Source organism: Eulemur rufifrons, chromosome 24, assembly GCF_041146395.1.
Source record: "Eulemur rufifrons isolate Redbay chromosome 24, OSU_ERuf_1, whole genome shotgun sequence".
Taxonomy (NCBI): Eukaryota; Metazoa; Chordata; class Mammalia; order Primates; family Lemuridae; genus Eulemur; species Eulemur rufifrons.
This window is the reverse complement of record NC_091006.1, coordinates 24,083,758-24,106,255: the sequence shown is the minus strand read 5'-3', so window position 1 is coordinate 24,106,255 and position 22,498 is coordinate 24,083,758. Positions and strand designations below refer to the sequence as shown.

At 38.7% G+C, this 22,498-nt stretch overlaps 2 protein-coding genes across 4 annotated transcripts in view; one reads left to right on the top strand and one right to left on the bottom strand.

Moving 5' to 3' along the window:
- YTHDC1 (YTH N6-methyladenosine RNA binding protein C1) overlaps positions 1–6,172 on the bottom strand; it is a 37,094-nt gene extending 30,922 nt beyond the window's left edge. For all 3 annotated transcript variants that reach the window (XM_069457191.1, XM_069457192.1, XM_069457194.1), the window contains exon 1: positions 5,826–6,172. In XM_069457191.1, the coding sequence (XP_069313292.1) occupies positions 5,826–5,853 (28 nt within the window). In that variant the 5' untranslated portion in view covers positions 5,854–6,172. The remainder of the gene's footprint in view (positions 1–5,825) is intronic.
- LOC138374276 (transmembrane protease serine 11E-like) overlaps positions 6,138–22,498 on the top strand; it is a 61,216-nt gene continuing 44,855 nt past the window's right edge. Inside the window, exons 1-2 of the mRNA XM_069456985.1 lie at positions 6,138–6,283; positions 18,347–18,546. Coding sequence (XP_069313086.1) covers positions 6,138–6,283; positions 18,347–18,546 — 346 coding nt within the window. The remainder of the gene's footprint in view (positions 6,284–18,346; positions 18,547–22,498) is intronic.

The window sequence follows — 22,498 nt, the reverse complement described above, 5'->3', positions numbered from 1 at the left end:
ACACCATGCCTGCTCTTCAAAAAAAAAAAAAAACAAACAAACAAACCCATAATACTACTACCTATTATATTAAGCAAGTACTTAATCTGTCTGACCCTAGCATCCATATATGTCTGCAATCCCTGAATAACAATGATGTTAAACAACTTCATATAAATAAAGGTTCAGTTCAATAGACACTGAGGCACAGAGATATCAAACTCCAGTTTCTGAATTCAGTATATACTACTTTGTAAGGTAAAAAAGGCAGAACACTAAAGGGGACACACCTACTCAACTCCAGATGCAAGCACAGTGTTGTCAGATCTTCCAAGTTTTCAAGAGGATTCCCAAACTAATTTTTATTTGGAATTGTCTAACTTTTAAATGTTGCTTCAATTAAAACACACACACACACACACACACAAAAACAATTGGTTGCTAGCTTGATTCCTCTGTGAAAGTACAATCATGGGTGAATGTTTTGCATTCACATTATCTTCTGTATATGGACTGTAATGTTGTCAGTGATGTAAACTAGCACAATCTTAGTTATCACCACAAACTGAGTTTTGAAGTAAAGGTACAGATTCCCAAGGTATATGAGGTAAAAGAGGGATATAAAAAGAATGACAGTCATTATTTTTAAAGCCTGTTCAAAAACTGACAAGATGTTAAAAGTAACAATCCTAATTTTTTGTTGCTTGATTGGGGTTTTTGTTTTAGGTAAACATGGGAACTTAATCTAACTGGCTTTCAAAGTAGTTTAACCATAGAAGGTTATGTACACAGCAAAAATTCCAAAATGAAGCCCACAGAATTCAAGTGAATTGACTAAAATCTCCAAATTCTGAATCCAAATTCAGTGCTTTTTCCATTATACCCAAATCTACGTTAATCTTTAAATTCCAGGCCCAGGAAGGTCACAAACCTTAACTCCAGGGTTATCAGTGTAGAAAATTAAACTTTATCAGTCATTTTTTGATCCCAGAAGCCTCTGGGTCAGAAGATATAAAGTATTATTTATTTCAGGGTCCAGCATCAGACTTAGTATTTAAAGAAAGGTTAAATATACTACACATTTTATTTCCCAACAGCCAAGGCAATAAAGTACATTACACTTTTATTATTTTAATTCACTTAATATAGTTTTAGCGGGGTTTGGCAATGGTGCAAGATTTCCTGGAACTTCCCCTTCTGTTATCTTCCAATGTACATTTTACCAGTTTCTCGGCTACTTTTCGTCATTCAAAACTGTCATTTCTCTAAATCTGTGTCCTCAACCCCCAGCCCAGGCAGAGATCAGTACTGATCTGTACCCTGTTAGGAACCAGGCCGCACAACAGGAGGTGAGCAGTGGGAAGCTTCATCGGTATTTACAGCCACTCCCCAATCAGCTCCCCATCTCTCACATTGCTGCATAAGCTCCACCTCCTGTCAGATCAGCAATGGCATTAGATTCTCACAGAAGGACGAACCCTACTGTAAATTGTGCATTCCAGGGGTCTAGACTGCGTGCTCCTTAGGAGAATCTAATACCTGATGATCTGAGGTGGAGCTGAGACAGTGATGCTAGAGCTGGGGAGCAGCTGCAAATACAGATTATCATTAGCAGAGAGGTTTGACTGCACCATAAATGTAATGCACTTGAACTATCCAGAAACCAACCCCACCACCCCAACCCCCTTGGAAAAATTGTCTTCGATGAAAATGGTCTGGCGTCAAAAAGGTTGGGGACTGCTGCTCTAAATGAAGTTAAGAGACTTGGAGTTCCCAGTCCAGTCTAACTCCCTGTTTTCCAAAAAGCATACAATTGAAGTGTGTAAGAATAGCATTTTTAATTTTCTACCTTACTTCTATTATAGGTAAAACAAACACATAGGAATACCAATTACATACTCTATGCTTTACAGAGTCCTAACTAAAATAAATCAGAAAAAGCTATTTTATCTGAAACACTTACTATTGTGAGTGCCATAATATGTATAGTACACATAACTATGTTTTGGTCAACAATGAACCAATGAACTGCATATAAAATCGTGGTCCCATAAGATGATAGTACCATATTTTTACTGCACCTTTTTTACGTTTAGTTATGTTTAGATACACAAATAGTTACGACTGTGTTACAAATGCCTACAATATTTAGTACAGCAACATGCTATATAGCATGTGCTGTAGTATATGATAGTAGCAATGGGCTATATATACCATACAGCCTTGGTCTATAATAGGCTGTATCATCTAAGTTTGCATAAACACACTCTATGACGATCACACAATGAAACTGCTTAACGCCTTTCTCAGAATGTATCCCCATGGTTAAGCAACACTTAACTGTGTATGTATGTATACATGTAACTGCGTGTGTGTGTGTGTGTGTGTGTGCGTATGTGTGTATGTATACATACAGTAGTCCCCCCCTCATCTGCAGTTTTGCTTTCCAAGGTTTAGGTTACCATGATCAAAAAATATTAAATAAAAAATTTCAAAAATAAATAACCTGTAAATATTAAATTATATGCCATTCTGCCTAGCATTCTCGCATTGTTCCACGCTGCCCTACCAGGGATAGAAATCATCTCTTTGTCCAGTACAGTCACACTATACATGCTACCTGTCATCAGTCACTTAGTAGCCATCTCGGTTAGTAGATCAACTGTCACGCTATCACAGTGCTTATGTTTAAGTAACCCTTATTTTACTTAATAATGGTCCCAAAATACAAGAGTAGGAATGCTGGCATGTTATCATAGTTATAATTGTTCTATTTTATCATTGTTGTTGCTAATCTCTGTGCCTAATTTATAAATTAAATTTAATCATAAGTATGTATGTTTAGGAAAAAACAGTATATTTAGGGTGGGTTCTGTGACATTCATGGTTTCAGACATCCACCATGGGTATTGGAACATATCTCCCAAGGATTGGGGTGGGGGGGTACTGTATAACTTAAACTGAGAAACTCTTAGCTTTGGATGTCATATTGCATAGTCAGTTATTAATGAAGTTCAACCTTATAAATATTCATGGCACTGAGATAAAATTACTGTACACCAGAAACCCCCTGATAAACAAGACAGACATACTCCTGGCCTTCATGCCCATCAGCTTCCAGTCTGGTAAGGTAGAAAGCATGTTACTTTGAACTTTGGACTTGGGTCACCCACATCGCTCCATTTCAAGATTAAAGTCACAAGAACAGAACTTCTCAAACCATCGATGTACTATGTGTTTATTAGAGACATTTTCCCAAACACTTCGTTGACATTTCAAGCTGTCTGTGCTGCACTGGTTCCACGATGGAACTCATATTCAAAAATAACATGAATTTTTGACTTATCCATGGCTTCACAAAAATTGCTCCAAAACAAACAAACAAACTCTGAAAGCCAAATGTGCATTTGGGAGACTGAGGATGTATCTTCACAATAAAAATAAAACAAGAAGTGTCAATGGGAAATGTCAGAGGTATCAACTGTCAAACTTAATACTTAAGGAAATCAGATATTTCATATTATCCTAATAAAAAGGGACTTAAGGTTTGTGACATGATTACGATTCTAACAGTTTATCTTTATAATTTCCTAATGTTTCATATAAAATAACTGATGAGAATAAAGTGCTTAGATTCCCACTTATTTAAGAGAGGCATCGGCAAGTATTGTTTCCAATTCTACAATTCTAGGGGAATGACAACGCTCAAGCAAGTGATACACTCTGTGGGTTATTCCAGAACTCTTCCAAAATTAAATAAACCAATTCCAGTAGGTATTTGCTAGCTTTCCATGTAGCCCAGAGACAATTTCTGTTCTAAACTATAAAGAAAAGCACTTGTATCAGGACTTTTTTATTTTCATTTTTTGAGACAGGGTCTCACTGTCTCCTGGGCTAGAGTACAGTGGAGTCATCACAGCTCACTGCAACTTCACACTCCTTGGCTCAAGCAATCCTCCTGCCTCTGCCTCCAAGCAGGAAGGACTACAGGTGCACACCACTGTACCCGGCTAATTTTTTCTATTTTTTTGTAGAGACAGGATCCAGCTCTTGCTCAGGCTGGTCTCAAACTCCTGATCTCAAGTGATCCTCCTGCCTCAGCCTCCCAGAGTGCTAGGATTACAAGTGTGAGCCACTGTGCCCAGCCCACATCATAATTTTTGAAACAGAGAAGTTCAGTTATGGAAATTAAGTTTTTTAAAAAACTAAACAAATGTGAGGCAAAAAAAAAACCAAACAACTTTTCAAAAGTTGGAAAATTTATCCTATGTATTACTAATAGGTGACATTACCACTTCCCAACCATTATCATCACTAAATCCATGTCAAAAACAATACTTTTAAATCTAGTTTTCTTCTTTCATGTGCATTACTGCATCGCTACTAATTACCTGACTTCTAAGTATGTTCATCGTAACAGACAATAAATTCTTGAGAAGTAATGAATTTCACTCATTTTTGTATCTGGTTCATCTCACCTGTCACAACCACTAGACTCCCATACACACAGCTCATAAATTACACAATCAAATGTTTATTACTGAATTCTTACTGATTAAGATCATGTATTTTAATAACTAAGCTTACAACTAATTAAAGGCATTTTCCTTTATTCACTAACACCACACAACCTTACGTCCACATTCCTTCTGGATTTCTCAAAAAAAAAAAAAAAGGGTGGGGGAGATTTTTAGGATTCAGTTTAAGCATGGAAAATAAAACTGCTATAACCCAATCAACGGACTGCTTTAGGATAAGGGCAGTATCTTAAGCATATTCCCCCTCCCATTCCACTTCACAAGCTTGCCCCTACCCTACAGCAGGTCACCGAAGCATGAAGACTCTCCTGATGGAGAAATCAGAAAAATTGAAGGAAAAAAGATTACAAGCCTAATGCAGCCCACTTAACAGATTCTCACTCCAAATTAATTAGCCATACAGATGAGATCTGTGAGATAGATGCAAGGCAGCAACTGTGTCATATTTTCATCAACTATAACCTTTCCAAGACTATCATGTTCATCTTGGGGTTGACATAGATCTTCAGGTAGCATCCAATTTAGACTACGTTCCAGACAGGTATTGATCCAGGATCTACAGTGGCATCTCCAGAGCCCAGGAGCTCGATATTTCAAAAGACATTCCATTCTAATAACATCAGTTCTTCCCATATTTCACTGAAATTTTATTCCTCCAATTCTCCACAACTTGCACACTCTAGCAGCTACACACAACGTGTATGCGGCAGAACAGTACCCAGGATTTTTCTGCCAGGACCAAGTCACAATTCTTTTCAAATACCATGCTCCAAAGTAAGTATTCGAGTAACAAAATGGGCAATTCTTGTCACTTTGCCATTTTAATGGGAACAGCCAGAAGTTACCTGTAGGTATTTCTAGAGATTAATAATCTACCTGTACCACTGCTTAAACATGCTCAGTCAGCAGACTAAAAGCGTTAATCGCGACATTAAAGGCTTCCAAAATTTAGCCTAACAACAAAGGTCCTCAAAATACGCATCACATCCGCATAATCTTACCAGGAAATAAATCTAGGGCCCTGCAACTCAGAACAGGCCCTCTCGCCAGCTAAACGGAAAGTCAAGCGTGAAATCTGGATCAAAGAAAAACCCTAGGCGAGATGAAACGCTAGGCCATATGGAGACCGAGGACGAAAGGACAGGCCTGGTCTCTGCCAATGAGTCCAAGTGTCTTGGTGGGGGCGACCGGCTCGGCGCGAGGCACGCTAAACTCCCCAACCCCCAACCCCGCCCCGCAACGACGACCACCGCTCCACCACCCCACTCCCGAGCCCCGCCTCCGCCCGTCACCTTTCTCCGCACTAACCTTTCTCCTCCCGGCTGTCCGCCGCCATTGCTCCCCTCCGGTTGCCGCTGCCGCCGCCGCCGCCGCCGCCGCCGCTTAGATGCGACTCGCGCGGGCGCTGCAGCCGCGGCAGCAGTAGCACAGGCCCGTCCGTCAGTCCGGCCGCCCGGCTGCGCGCTTCGCACTTGGCCTCTAACACTCACCCTTCTTGACTCTTCCCGTTTCTTCCCTTTCCCCCTTCCTTCCTTTCACTCCAGCCCCCAGAAACCTAGGCCCAGCCTTCCCGTTGGGACTCAGCCACGGGCGAGGGTAAGGGGGAGGGAAGGGAAACAGATGGCGACGGCGGGCGGCGCTAAAATGGAGCCTGCTTCCTGCGTGAAACAATCCTGCTCCCGAAATGCCCTGCGCTGTTTACGCTTCGTTCCTCTCTGGGAACGTCACAGTGCGGAGAGGCGGAGAGGCGGGACGGCCAAGGGGACGTGACGTGACGTCAGCACGTCGACCCGCCCCCCAGCCCAGACGTCCTTGGAACAGTCTTAATTTGTGTGATTAGGTTTCCCAGGTTGTTTTTGAATGGCTTGCTGTGTTGTGCACGCGCAGATGGCGTAGCTTTCCCATCTGAAACGCCGTGGAGACCCTGTCACCCGGAGGCAAACATGCTTCGTGTCGCTCTACAGGACTCCCGATTCAGTTCTGGAAATCCGGGTCTTACTTAGGACAGGTTTGGGGTGGTCCCTTCTGTGTACCAGATGTACTTTCTTAGTTGGGGTCCCAGGGCTTACCCAAAGGTAGTGCAGCATGCATCCGACTCACCTGTAGTCACAAAAGCCTACTTGTTTTGTTTGTAATTGAGGAAAGGAATTATACTGCATTTTAATATGGCTTTGGAATTCACATAAAAATGTAAACATTTATTGAGGCCTTACGGTACACTGTTGATTTAAACACATCATTGAGGAAACTACAGAAGTGGACCAATAGTTATGTAACTATATAATGTGGTAAAGCCCATAAGAGAAACTTGCATAAGGTTCATTGCCCAAAAGAATGAAGATGTAATTTTGCTTCACTGCATAATAAGTTACAAGGGAAAGAAAATTCGGAAGAAAGGTAACAAGGTAACTTCACGTTCAAAGAAAGACAAGTAGTCTAGAGTGTTGGTCATTGATGGCCAAGAGTTGAGGCCAAACTGAAGACTGAGAAGATCGTAAGCAGCAGAAAAACACAGAGCTTTGTTTGGAGCCATGGGGAGGTTGGCTTGGAGGGAAAGGGTGAGAGTAGGAAAAACAATTAAGTAAATAAAACAACCAGCCATGTGTCAGATGCTGGGGAATCAAGGGTGAACAAGATAGTATATCTGCTTTTAAGGAATTTTCAATGTAAAATAGGGAAGAGGCAAGTTATCAGGAAATTATTGTGTAAGAATAGTAGCAAAAAATGGTGTATTCTTATGCCAGATACTGGCATAATGGTGCCAGATACTGTTCTGAATACTTGGCTTCCACAATTTTATTTCATCTTCCAAAAACCCTATTATATTATTTGCTCTGTTTTACATAAAGGGAAAGAGAAGTAATATGAAATTAAAGTCCTCAACTTCACAGGGCTGGTAGTAAGTAACATGGCATGATTCAAATCCATGTAACTTGGCTCCAGCCCCCACCCACTTGATAATATTGCCTACTCTTGATAATATTGTCTTCTGTGGAGTAAGGTCAGGGTGTTACTGGAACCCAGAGAGGCATGTCACTTAGACTGGTGGAGGATAAAGAGCTGAGTCAAGGAAGGCTTTCTGCAGAAAGGGAAATAAACCCTAACTGTAAACTGAAAAGACTTAGCTGAGGTGAAGGGGAAAAATGACAAGAAGGGAAAGCAGAGGGATAGTTTTTAAGTGAAAAGGTCCTAACTGGCAGAGCTGCCCCTGGTTCAATTCAGACTGATACTGAATAGTCAGGTCAGGGGTGGGGAACCTGAAGCCTTAAGGCCACTTGTGGCTATCTAGGTCCTCAAGTGCAGCCTTTTGACTGAATCCACATTTTATAGAACAAATCCTTTTATTTGTATTAATACATTTTTGTTCGCCTTTTGTATTTTTATTTTATTTTTGAAATGAACGTATCTAAAATACCAAAGAATAAAATAACTTTCAACCAAATAATCCTTCCAGATTGACTGGCACAATTAGAACATTAGTAAGCCAGAAGGGCTAAATAGATGGCAGCTACACTCGTGATTTAATTCTAACTTCCCCTTACCTCACTGGCGCCATTACCACATAAGGCTGGTTGGTGAGAGTTTAGGGGGGTTGAGTATGCCAGTCTGTTATCAGCTTTTGACAACAGTGCACTGTGTATCTGTTTGAAGTGGAATTTGTGAATAGTTGCATAGCTCCACGGTATTTTTTAATTCTGTCTGCTTAACAGCCCATCATGTCAAAGAAGACCAAGAGAATGCTAAAGGAAAAAAACAGATTTTTTTAAAATAAGGATTGGGAATTGCAATATTATCTTGTTCTGCTATAGATAGGATGATTTTCTTGGTTTGTGATACTGCAATATCAACATTAAAGAAATTCAATGCTCATCAGCATTATAACACTCGTAAGGAACACAAATATTTTAAATTAGAGAGGCATGAAAGGTCATATTGCAGAAATTAAAAGATGAAAAGCAAAAGCAAAGACAATTCTTTCAAGCAACAATAAGACCTGGAAATAATGCCACTGAAGCAACTTATAAAGTAACTTATATACTCAGGAAGAAAAGGGAAGCCATCCAGTGATATAGAAATTGTGAAAGAAAGCATTGTTGAAGTTGTAGGATGCTTAGACCCTGATAATGTTCCAAAGTAATACAAACTGCCTCTTTCAAGGAGAACCATAACTGATCAGCAGCATGAATTAGCTTTCAATTTAAGAGAACAACTTCATGCAATAATACTTCAAAGGGAAAATACATATTATTCAATCACTTTGGATAAATCAACTGATACTACTGACTCCACAGAGGTTTTATACTTCATTCAGGTCATAACAGAAGGTTTTCATTGTTATGAAGAGTTACTTGCTTCGGGCACTCTTGCAAACAAAACATGGGGAATAGATATCTTCAACAACTTTCAAGATAAATGTGAAGTTGGACTGAATTTGGTAAATTTAGTAAGTGTATGTATAGATAGTGCACCTTCCATGACAGGAAAACATGAAGGGTTTATTGCACAGATTTTAAAAAAAGTATTAAGAAGGCTGAGCATGGTGGCTCACACCTTTGGGAGGCCAAGGCAGGAGGAGCACTTGAGCTGAGGAGTTCAAGACCAGCCAGAACAAGAGCAAGACCCCATCTCTATGAAAAAAAAAAAAATAGGAATAATTAGCTGGGCATGTTGGTGCATGCATGTAGTCCCAGCTACTTGGGAGGCTGAAGCAGGAGGATCCCTTGAGCCCAGGAGTTTGAGGTTGCTGTGAGCTATGATGATGCAACTGCACTCTAGCCAGGGCAACAGAGAGAGTGAAACTCTTGTCTCAAAAAAAAAAAAAAAAAAAGAAAAAAAGAAAAAGAAAAAAAAAAAAAAAGAAAAATGTTAACAGGTCCAGATGTTCTCATTTTTTTCATTGTATCTTGCGTCAGAAAACTCTCTCTGCTAAAGCTACAATTTTAAGTGATACTTTGCAACAAGTTATAAATATTGTTAACTATTAACATGTTTGAGCAAATGCAACACAGCATTGTCAGTTTCATAACAGGCTAAAGTTGAACAACGAAGTATTCGGTGTGGATTTGTTGTATACATTCTAAAGTGCATTGGCTACTGCAGGGACAGATGTTAACCAAAATTTTATCTCTATAAGAACAGATAGTTAAGTTTTATGAAGAACATAATCAGCAATGTGAATTATTGAAAGAAGATTTCTATAGGAATGCAGCACTTCTATGTGATATCATGTGAAATCAAAATCACTTGAATATTTCTTTGCAAGGTAAAACTAGGTCTATATATGATATGTGGCCAAAAAATCCAAGCATTTTGAAAAAAGCTCTCTTTCTTTCAAAATACTTCTTCAAAAGGAAATTTGGATGATCATCTTCCCCAGTTAGCAAAGGTCATTGATGAGCAGGATGATACATGTGAATCATTTGGAGAATACACACCTGTTGTAGACTTATTAATTGGAGAATACAATGAAGGGTTCACTGACTTTGAGAATCATGACATCACACTCAAATTAGCATTTTGGTCTCACTTAGTCGATATCACCAAGGCACCTAAAGAACTACAGATGGAATTCATTGAGCTCTCAGTAGATGACATTTTAAAGTCATTGTTTGATGCTAAGAAAGTTCCAATTGAAATATGGAAAAATGCAGTAGAATACCCATGACTTCAGCAACATGCTTGACAAATGCTTTCTTGCTTTTCAGCCACTTACTGCTGAGAATCTACATTCTCCTACCTAACCCAAATCATGATTGCCCTGAAGGTTACAAATGACTGACACCCATCTAGAGGATCAACTGAAACTGTGGACCTCCATGCTGCAACCAAATATTCAAATGCTTTCCAACAAAAAGCAGACATGACAAAGTCATTAGAAGGTTAGTTAACTTTAAAATTAACAAATAGTTTACATTTTTTTAGATTTTTACAAAATTATGTACATTTTTAAGTATATCTAGTTGAAATTTCTTGAATGCAGTCTTATTGGATTATAACTAAATTAATTCATCTTTCCAACATGAAAATATGCCCCACCCCTGGCTTAGGTAAGAAGAGGATGAATGAAGAAGAGTATTGTTATGTGATGATCTACTTATTTATTAATTCAGTCAACTAGTATTTATTAAGTTTCTAGTTAGTACCAAATACTGCTCTAGGCTCTGGGGTTAAAATATATAAAAATATATTTTATATAGTTGCTATAGTTTAAATGCCCGCTGCAAAACTCATTTTGAAACTTAATCAGCAATGTGGCAATACTGAGAGAGGGAACCTTGAAGAGGTGATTGAATCATGAAGGCTCTGCCCTTAACAATAGGATTAATCCATTAATGGATTAGTGGGTTATCATGGGAGGGGAACTAGTGGCTTTATAAGAAGAGATGGAGAGACCTGAGCTAGCACATTAGCATGCTCAGCTCCTTCTCTAAGTGTTGCCCTGAACCACCGCAGGATGCCACAGAGCCACCCCCCAGCAAAAAGACCCTCAACCTTGGACTTCCCAGACTGCATAACTGCACGAAATAAATTCCTTGTCGTTATAAATTACCCAGTTTCAAGTATCCTGTTATGAGGAACAAATTGGACTAAAACAATAGTATATATAAATATAGGATCTGATCTTTGTCCTCAAGGAAGTTTGAGTTTACATTCTAGTTAGGAAAGCAAGGCATAAGTAAGAAAATGAAAAATCATGATGGATTCTATGAAAGAAACAAATAAGAGGCTGATACAGTGAGAGGAGAGGCTCTTTATGTAGACAAACTAATAAAGACCTTATGAGGAGAAGTTGTGATTGATACATAAAGGTACAAAGGAGCTATCTAGTAAAGGTGGAGGTAGAAGTCCTCCAGACAGAGACGAGCACACGTAAAGTCTCTGAGAGAGAAAGAGACCTTGATGTGGTCAAGGGTCCAAGGAGAACACCAGTGAGCTGGAACCCAGATAATTTGTGAGAGGGCAAGTGGCTGAGATAATGTTTGAGAGACAAGGCACACCTTAGCAGTAAGGACCTAATTATGACCTGACTTAAAACAAAAGCAGTACAAGATCTTCAGGGAGACAGAATTTAGAGGTTGAGCCCACTGGAAGATGGGAACAGAAAACACCTCCAGCTTCCCACGGATCCACACCTGTGAAATGTAAACTGAAGCCTTCTCCAAGAGGTGATAAGCACCCCTCAAAAGAAGATAACTGCTATGCTTTGAATGTATCCCTCAGAAGTTCATGTGATGGAAACTTGATTACCTTTGTGGTTGTGTTGGTGTGGTTGTTGCTCTGCCATCATGACTAGATTAATGCTGTTATCATAGGGGCTGGTTATCATGGCAGTTCGGCCCTCTTTTCCTCCCTGTCTCAGGTACTTGTTGGCCCTTCTGCTATGTCATGATGAAGCAAGAAGGCCCTCACCAGATGCTGCCCCTTGGTCTTAGACTTCCCAGCCTCGAGAATTGTGAGCCAAATAAATCTCTTTTCTTCGTCAATTACCCAGTCTATTATTTTATTCTATTGTATTCTATTATAGCAGCAGAAAACAAATTAAGAAAACAAGAAAATCTAGAGTTTATGAAACATGTGTTTCACAATATTCATTATTAATCTGGCAAAGGTCAGGTCATATCACAGGTTGTGAACTGGTGCCCACTAACCTAAGACTTTCCTTAACACAGGGTGGTTTTTGTGTGCTTTTATTGGGGTCTTTTAAAAAAGTTTTTAATCAGGGCATGCACTTTCCAATGAGACATGGCCTCCACAACCCCCTCTCAATTGCCTTATGGCCAATGTCACTGATTGAAGAAGGAAGAAGTCCTTTGCAAGCCCAGTGGCCCCCATGGTTTAATTGTCATCTATGTAGTCACGATTATTTCAGCCATACTTCTCATCTCATGTCAACTGTCTCCTTGATATCTTTTCTTAGATGTCTCATGGGTAGCTCAAGTTTTAAAAGTTCAACAGTACCCGCTTAATCTCCTACCACCCCCCACTGTCCACCAATTTACTCATGCAAGGGATCTGGGAATTATCCTCCCTCAACTCACACCGGCAGCACTTGCAGTACAGTGGGAGAGTGGGAATGAAGGGGAAAGGGAGCTAAGATATGGATAATGGCTAATTTACTCCTCAGGGTGGCAAGAGTTACAACAGGAATAATATACAATACTACAGAGACATAAAACAGGGGAATAACTCTATCAATTATTCATGTGTACCTTCTTTCTAGAATATTCTCTTGGTACTTACTACCTGAAAAACAGTATTTTACCTTACAGATTTCAGCTCATTCTGCATCTCACCTAGGAATTCTTCCTTGACAACCTCTCCCTAACAGAATTAGGTGCTCCTTTTTTGTTCCCACTACATTTGCACATGTCTCTACTGTAACAACTGTAATTACAGATAAATTATAAGCTATTATGGAGCCCCAGCAGAGTGCCTGGCACATAAGTACCAAACAAGTATTCAGTGAAGAGAAGAAAAGAAAAAGAATAAACAGAGGGTATTAGGAAGTCTGGATTCTGCCAGTGACGAGATTCAACACTCTGTATAAGTTCTCTTTCTGCCCTCATTTTCTCATTTGTCCAATAAGAAATTGGATTTGAATTTTTCCTTGGCTTTAGGAAAGTCACTGTTGGGGCTCAGAAGAAAAACAACCCATAACGAAGGCCTCAGCAGCTGCCTCAGCAGCAAAAGTTTTTCTCTGACCTTCTCCTGCCTTCCTGTTTCTCAGTCCCATTCTCCCCAGTACCTACCTACAGGAACTAGAATCCCTCTTCCTCAATCAAGGCAGGTCATAGAAACCAGAATCCTTTTTCCCCAAAGCCAGCCATAAAACCTAAAAATATTCCTCTAACTTTCCCTCTGCCCTTCTGTGTAAACATTGGCCATAAAGAAATTATCTGACTTATGTTGTTTGTCTGTAGGTCATAAGACCCCGCCATTCCAGAAAAGGTCCTGCCCCATACCCAGAGGGGATAAAGGCATGCTCAGAGGTTAAGAATCTAGACATACAGGTCTTGCTGGGTTTCCCCACTCAGCCTATTAGCATTTAGATCATACCCTTTTTGTACAATCATATTTCTACACGACTGTCCACACTTTGTTGAAACTAAGCATAAAAATGGACAATTTCCTGTCTTTTGGGGTCTTCATTTTGAAGGCTACTGTGTACACAAGTCAAATAAATTTGTATGCCTTTTCTGCTATTAATCAATCTGCCTCATACCAGTGATTTTTCAGCAAACCTTCAGCAACTTTCAGCAAACGGGGCCAAGGGCCTTTGCTCTTACATTGCATAGTTTCAATTTCCTCATCTATAAAATAAAGATATTGTCAACCTCATAGAGTTATTGTGAAGGTCAAATGAGCTATGCATGTGAAAGTACATTTACAAGTATAAAATGCGATAAAAAATTTTAAGTATGGGTCCTAGTATTTTCAAGTTTCTTTTTAGCTCTAATTTCCAATTATTCTAATGTGGTATGTGGTAGAATTATGCATCGTTGTTTTTCTTTTTCTTGAACAATGGTGGGGCTGAAGGGTGGGACATGGTTGAAAAATCAATAGGAAACTCCTCATTTAGGTAAGTATGGACTTAATTGTGCCAGACTTTCTAAAGCAGCTTCTAGGACAAATTTCTAGGAATATCTTAAAAATTGTTTGAGCTATTCAAAGAAAAGGAAAAAAAAAAGTTATCTGGTCTAACTGGAACACAGATGCACAGCCACTACTTTTGTACATTTGGAACTGTGCATCCCTCTGAGAGATGTCAAATGCAAGTACACTCTTATAAACTATTAATAATACACTCATCTAAACTGACTCATTTGCCCAGCACAACCAGTTTACGTGCCAGTGCAAGTGGAGAAAGCTGTAATAAAGAGAGAAAGAATGAGAGGCATTTAAAAGCTGAGTAGTTAAATTTATACTTAGTTAATCATTGCATTTGTTTTTCAAAGGCTACCTAACCTTTTGGAGAAAGAAAAACAAGGCAGAGGTGGACTGCTTTTTTTGGCCTCCACTCATCTATACCCAGATGCTCAAAATAAACAACAATAATTTTCAAATATTAAAAAAAAAAAGAGGCCAGGCACGGTGGCTCACACTTGTAAATCCTAGCACTCTGGGAGGCCGAGGTGGGAGGATCGCTCGAGGTCAGGAGTTCGAGACTAGCCTGAGCAAGAGCAAGACCCCATCTCTACTAAAAATAGAAAGAAATTAGCCAGACAACTAAAAATATATAGAAAAAATTATCCAGGCCTGGTGGTGCACGCCTGTAGTCCCAGCTACTTGGGAGGCTGAGGCAAAAGGACTGTTTGAGCTCAGAAGTTTGAGATTGCTGTGAGCTAGGCTGACACCACGGCGCTCTAGCTCGTAGCCCAGGCAACAGAGTGAGACTTGTCTCCAAAAAAAAAAGAAAGAAAGAAAAAAGAAAAACAAGGCAGAAAGCCAACTGAAGTTTGAAATTAGTATGTGCAGAATCTCTGTAGAGGATCTAGTCCGTCCTCCTTTCCTTCTTCTTAAGGCTTAATTTTACCCAAAACTTAAGTAGCCTAATCAATCATCCTCACTTCCTTCCCTCTCTGCCTCCTTGGGTTTCTTCCCACATGTATTTGTTGAACATCTATTGTAAGACAGGCGCTGCCCAAGCCATTGTTTTTTATGCCAAAATAGAGAGTTTGAACCTGATCCTCTTGATCAGATGTTCTCAAACTATGTTCCATATACGATTCACAAGGAAAATTTGTTGAAAAGGCAGATTGCTGGTCTTAAGTAGATTTGAGGCTTGTTGTAGGGCCTGAAAATCTACCATTTTAACAAGTAACTCAAGTGATTCAGGGAATAACATGATTAGATTTATATATATATATATACACACACACACACACACACACACACACACATATGCTTTTTTCTTTTGAGATGGAATTGGGCTATATCACCCAGACTGGTCTCAAATTCTTGGCCTCATTCCATCCTCCTGCCTCAGCCTCCCGAGTAGCTGGGATTACAGGCACAAGCCACCGTACCTGCCTATATTTTTAAATGATAATTCCATTAACCTCTATGAAATAAAGAGAATGCTTAGTGATTAGGTTGGTGGGCAACCCAACTGTGAAAATTTTTATGTCTCTCTTTAAAAACTCTTGAATTGGGCTCTCTGTTCGAATCCAAACTCTGCCACTTAGGAGCTATTCAGCTGGTTGTATTGGTCAAGTTAACCTCATCATACTCTGTGTCCTCATCTGTTAGGGTGCATGGGAATCACAGTATCTGCCTCAGAGAGATACTATGCAGATTTACCAAGTTAAGCATGTGGGTTATCTGGCATATGGCAGTAAGTGCTCAAAAAAAAGTAACTATAAAAATAGTAATTGTATAATTATTATAATACAATAATCATTATTATTGGCAGTAGTTTTACCATGGCTCCATTTTTTAGAGGGAAGAGAGGCAGGACATAAAGTTTTGCCCACAGTAAGTGATCAGGCTCTTGGAGAATGATTAGATGATTGCTTCAAAATAGAGAAGTGTTCTGACTGCTTGTATTCCTTCCTCTGAGGCAGAAAGTGTTGTGTTAGTAATGATCATTTTACACTTTCCATGTATTCATTAATACTTATTAAATCCCCGAGTAGTAGGTATTATTATTGCTGTTCTGAAATCTTCTCATTGCTTATTTTAAAAGAACCAAAATTATACCCAGCCCAGAGAAGGAAATAGCATCTGCTCTTGACAAGCATCTAAAAGATGTTATTAACACAGGTAACGAATATAGAAAAAGAATCAGCATTGAAGGGAGATATGGAATTCAGTATGGGTCAATTTCTTTACCAATTACATATACCTAGAGCCTTATACTCTTACATGCTATAATTTAAATGCATTCATTATCTCATTTAATCTTTATAATAATCCTATAAGGAAGTTACGTATAAGCCCAGTTTTAAAGATGTCTTTAAAAATGAAATGTTGGTTCACTTATTTACCCAAGCAAAAGTATGTGGAAGAACTCAAACTTGCATCCAGAACTATTTGATCTTAAATCCCATTTTAGCCTGCATATTAACACATTGACTGCCACACTAGAAAAAGATTTTTTTTCATTGGGGCCAAGGTGTTTTATTACAAAAATAGAATAAAAACTTTGAAAACAAAACTATCCTTTCTAATTTAATGAACAATTTGTTATTTTTTATTGTTTTCTGGTGTGAGTTATATGCAACTTGAAAAATAGTTCACATGGCTCCCAAGTTAAAGAGATGTGTGACTTACATATGCTTCATGAGGCCCCAGGCTCAAAACTAGCATGAGTTAAATACAACTTACATGGCAGTTAATGTGTTAAACTGCCTCCCAGACACTTTGCAGTTTAGGGGTCTAAAGTGAGTGTGGCATCCTGGGAAGATTAAGTAGGGCAACAAAGATCACACAATTAGCTCTAAACTGCAGTCTGAAGCATGCTTCTTCCTAAAATTCTTTCATAAGATCTTGAGAAAAAATACAAAAAAGGACATTTTTAGAAAATGTCCTGCAGTCCTTTCTCTAAATGACTAACCGTACCTTTGTTCCACATTGAAAATTCTTTATTCCAAACATATGCAGAACATGTTGGTGTGTACTCAGATTTACAAAGTTTTCAAATTAAAAGGTGATGACTCAGTAGTCTTGTGAAATGAAGGCAGAAAAAAATCATTTGAAACTAAAATTGTGCTGCTTCTACCTGTTATGGGAAGTGTTGTAATTCACATCGGAGGTGAAAAAAGAAGAGTTCCTTTCCCCTTTTGCAAAAAATGGAGACAGCAAGCAAAAAAATCACTCAATTAATTAAGAAAAGAAATCTCAATCACCCTCTCATCTTCCTTCTCTTTCCCAGGAATAGGTTGAACAATTGAAACCACAAAGAATGCAGGAAGTCTACTATTTACATGAAAGAGGTTTGAGTCAAATTTGCTTCAATTTCTAAATCAGGCTACCTTAGTTGATACATGGCTTACACCTAGGAAAAAAAAAAATGCTTTTGAAGAAAATTGGGTTAGTACAGCCACAAAATCGTGGCTAAGCCCAGGAGGGAAATCCTTTTAGTGATGTGTTAAAAAATAATTTTTAATTTTCCCTACAAAGAGTTGGAACTACTCATATGTGTTTGATCTAACAAACTCAGAGGCCCTTTATGAAAATAGTTTTGGGCCCAGTTGTGGTGGCTCACTCCTGTAATCCTTGCACTTTGGGAGGCCCAGGTGGGAGGATCACTTAAGGCTAGGAGTTCCAGACCAGCCTGGGAAAAACAGCAACACCCTTGGTCTCTACAAAATATTTTAAAAATTAGCCAGGCCTGGTAGCGCGTGTCTGTACTTCCAGCTACTCCCGACACTCAGGCAGGTGAATTGCTTGAGCCCAGAGTTTAAGGTTGCAATGAGCTATGATCCGGAGCCACTACACTCTAGCCTGGGTGACAGAGACCCTGTCTCAAAAGAAAAAAAAAAAAAAAAATTAAGAAAGAAAAGAAAATAAATAGTTTTTGGCATCAAATCATGATCAAGTTATACATCAATGAAAAATAGAGTCAGTAAAAAAAGTTACAGAATTTATTCCTGTATCATTAAATATTATTTACAATGTGATTTTTTAAATTGGTTTGCCCTATTTTATCGTTTGGACACTCAACTGGATATGGTTCAGTTAGAGACATGTCTTAGAGTATAAATAATTACGCATAAAAGAATTTATTACTGGCTATGAGATGGCTTACAAACTCGTTGGAATGGTAGGAGCCGGCGCTAAGTGAGCGTCTAGGAACAACTTCCACTCTCCAAAAATCATACCGCCAGTCCCGCGATCCGAAGCCAGCGCTGCCCCTGGGAAGCCGTCAAACTCCGAGGCTGCGTCCGGCAGAACAAAGCAACCTCCGCCTGGATTCGCAGCATCAAAAAGGGCCACCGCGGCTCTTCCGGTCCGCAAGGATCCCGTGCATCTGATTGGCGGAACCCAGGCCCGTCCGCAACTTTAGTGGTGAAGGCTTCTGGGAAACGTAGTTTTTAACCTTCCAACCTCCAAGGCACAGAAAGCGCATTAGTTGTATATTGGAACGGAAAAAGAGCAATGTATTATAATTTATTTGACCGTTCCTTGAGTTTTAGACTTTTAGGTTGTTACATATTTTTCTCTATGATAAATAAAATAAATTACTGAGTCAAGCAGTATGACTATTCTTCAAGTTTCTGATAATGATTGCAAAATTGCCCTCTTGAAAACCAATACCAGTTTATACTCCTTCCAGCCATCCTCGTTCCATAGTGTCAATCATGATTAACACATTTGTAAGTAATTTTCAAAAGGAAAATGACAAATCACTTAAAAACTTTGAATTTCTTTTGCAAGTCTTCAGCTACCTGTTTCTCAGTATTTCTCAGCAATGCATTTATAAATTATCTCATATCGTGGGAAACTTATGATTGTTTTGTTCATACATGTAAAACTATCACTAGTAACATAGATAACTTTAAAATCTAGGGAGTTCTTACTGTAACCCTGTATCGATAAAAGGACATTACTCTCTTGGTCTTTCAAGTAAATACCAAGGAAATTTTCTTTTTACTATCCCTAAAATCAAACTTAGTTGAAGCCTGTAGGCCTTATGAGCAAGATTATGTAACTTGATTATAATGCGGCAAATTGAATTTAGGTGCAAATGCTACACTTGAAATGTAAGCCTCTGAATATCTATCAGTATAATTTTATGAGGTCTGAGGGTTACTTGTGCGTGGGCCCAGGCTTTGAATGTCTGGCTGCTCACAGTAAGAGCCGTGGAAGAAGTAAGTTCTGTACAGAAGAGCTCTATGACTCAGGGAAGCCAGGAAGGTCCAAACATCCAGAGCTGGCCTTCCACCTGCTGGAATCCCTTCCTTGGTTTAATGAGGCCTAATGAATTCCTAGGGTCCCCTCAGGCTGTCAGGGTAACATCTTTCAGATCTTTTTCTTTTAGCAGGTAGCAGGTACAGCACCCAGCCCATGAGAATTTCATTATTATTACTATTTTACTATTCCCGGGGCTAAAGGTCTTCCTTTTTCTTCCCAAATAAGAAAAGGGAGATTTAGAGGATGCATTACAAAGAAGGCTTTTTAAAAAGCTCATATTTAGTGATTTAGAGGAAAAAAGGCTTCTTCTAAATTCACTTTTTAAACCAGAATATCAATTTTTCACCTCATTAAGACAAGACCCTGTACAGGCGTATTATAATTAAACAGCTATTTTCCAAGGCACTGTAGACCACAAAACTGTAAATTGTCATAGATCTCCATCTAGTGGCAACACAGGGTAATTGAAAGCAAATTCCAAAGAAGAAATATTTTGACCCCGAAATGTACTCATTTAAAAAGAAAACAACGTTATAATATCAACACATCTCACCATTGTTTTGTTAAATTTTTATATATAAACAAACTATGTAAAACAATCCAAAATTGTGTCAAGTTACCTAATTTGGAAATGAAAAAGAATACCCATGCTGGACAGTGAACAGAATATTCACATCGGGCCTTTTGTGGGAAGTATTTTGTCTTATTTTAATTATTTTCTGATCATAAAAATATTATCTTTAAATATTAATAAAACGTTAATTATATTTTAATAGTTGCAGGGAGAAGATTTAGAAATTGTGTTGCCAACCGATTTCAATCAAATCAACATCAGAATTGGGTCATTAGACAAATCTCACATGTTCTCACTCATATGTGGGAGCTAAATATTAAAACAATTGATCTCATGGAGACAGAGAGTAGAATGATGGTTACCAGAGGCTGAGAAAGGTAGCAGGGAGAGGCCATAAAGTGGGGATGCTTAATGGGTACAGTTGGAATATTTCAAACACACAGAAATGATAAATGCTTGAGGTGATTACCCTGATTTGATTAATATACATTGCATGTCTGTACCAAAGCATCACATGTACCCTATAAATATATACAACTATTATGTACCCATAACAATTTAAAAATTAAAAAACAAAGAATCGGGTCCTCAGACAGGAGGTTTTTGTCTACTGTCCTATGAGTATAAGCAAAGGATTCTGGGAGAGTGGCACTTTCTGAGTCAACACTTGCAAGAGAGATGCTGTAGAGAGCTGCCAGTCCAACTTTGGACTGAGACTTTATTTTGTTAAGTCATTGAGATTTTGGGATGTTTGTTTATAGCGGCTAGCAAGTCCTACCATGGCAAATAAAATAACTATCATATTCAAAGATACTATGTAGAAGAAATTATGTTTATTAGATTAAATAAATCTGTATATATGATTGATCAATACTCCTGTACAATCTGATTTTTATCTGTTGTTCTGTTGGAAAAGAGAGGGGATCATATAAAAAGGAATTCTTGAAAAGCAAAGTATATTCCATACCTAAGTAGGATTATTAGTGAAGAAATAGGTGAAAAGTGGGAATGAATAACTAGTTCTTCAAAACAGAATAAAACCCAGAAACAAACAAGAAGTTAAGAAGTGGTATTCCAAGCCTAGGAATGGGAGTTTGGATGCTCACCTAGGATAGAATATTAGGAAGGAGTGGGAGGCATACAAGCGATATGAATAAACATCATGGAGGGAAAGGATAAAGTTTTAGCTAGTCCTGTGTATGAGAATTATGTGTTACACACAGCTTGTATTATTGGAAGAACAGCCTCTGCGTCAAGAAGGAAAAAAGGCTCAGGATTGTTCATCTAAGACAAGTGGTTAAGAATTCCCAAGGAAAAACTTAGTGCACACAATGATGCAAATCTGGTTTTAAGAGAAGTGAATTGTTGCGAAACTTGTAGAGAAGAAAGAAAAGTGAATTTTTTGAAGAGGAGTCAGATTTGCTGACTTTTTAATCTTTAACATTTTCCACTTTAAAAAAATTGTATTTATATTTTATATTTTCAGCATTTGCTACCTTTCCCCTTGATAAGATTTATCTTATTCATAAGGAGAGAAATTCGTTCCTTTATCTACTGTAAACTAAATAAAATCCTAAGTCCCCTGCTGACTGAATGGACCTCTTCTTGGCCAAGGTGACCCCAGAAAAACCTTAAAACTGAGTTCCTTGCCGTGACAGACAGGGAGGTCAGAGACATCCCCTTGTACTCCCTGCCTTTTGGAGTTTAGACACACCAACATCAGTGATAAAACAGAGGCCGTAAGACTGACAAAACAGACTCTTTGTGGCAATAGGTACTATAATAAATTGCAAACAGGACCTAAGGCCATGCAAGGCAAAGGTTAAGTAGGGCCTTACAAACCATAAAAGCCTGTTAAACGAATTTTTAAAAAATTAATCCAGTGTAATGTGGCTCACTTTGCAACCTCACTCTGGCATAGCAAGCATCACATGACGGGTAGCAGACCCCATTATCTTAACTCAAGCATTCCTTCTCCTGACTCCAAGTCTTCAAGCAAAGCTTTATTTATTTAACCAATTACAAATCAAATCTTTAAACTCACCTATGACTTGTAAGTACACTCAGTCCCCTAAGCCCTCCTGCCCCCCACTGCTTTGAGATGCCCCATGTCCCTTCTTTTCTGGCCAAACCAATGTATACATTCCTTGTATTGATTTATGATTTTACGTGCAATTGCTGTCTCCCTAAAATGTATAAAACCAAACTGTAACCCAACCACCTCGAGGGGCTTTTTGGGTTTATGAATCTCCTGGCCATCAATTTATTCGGTTCAGAATAAACCTCTTTGAATAATTTTACAGAGCTTGATATTTTTTCCCCATTAACACTATGTTTATTATTCCTAGTGTACAGAGCATTCAAACTACACTGAATAGTATGAGTGTTGAAAGAATAAAGATTCCAGTCTTTAAAGAGTTTGTAATTCATTTCAACAAAAACTATTAAGCTCCTGTACTGTACTTAAGATACAAAGATGAGTAAGTTACAAACCCTATCTTCAATGAGTGAAGAGTCAGTCCCTAAGGAGGAAATAGATATGTAAAGATTC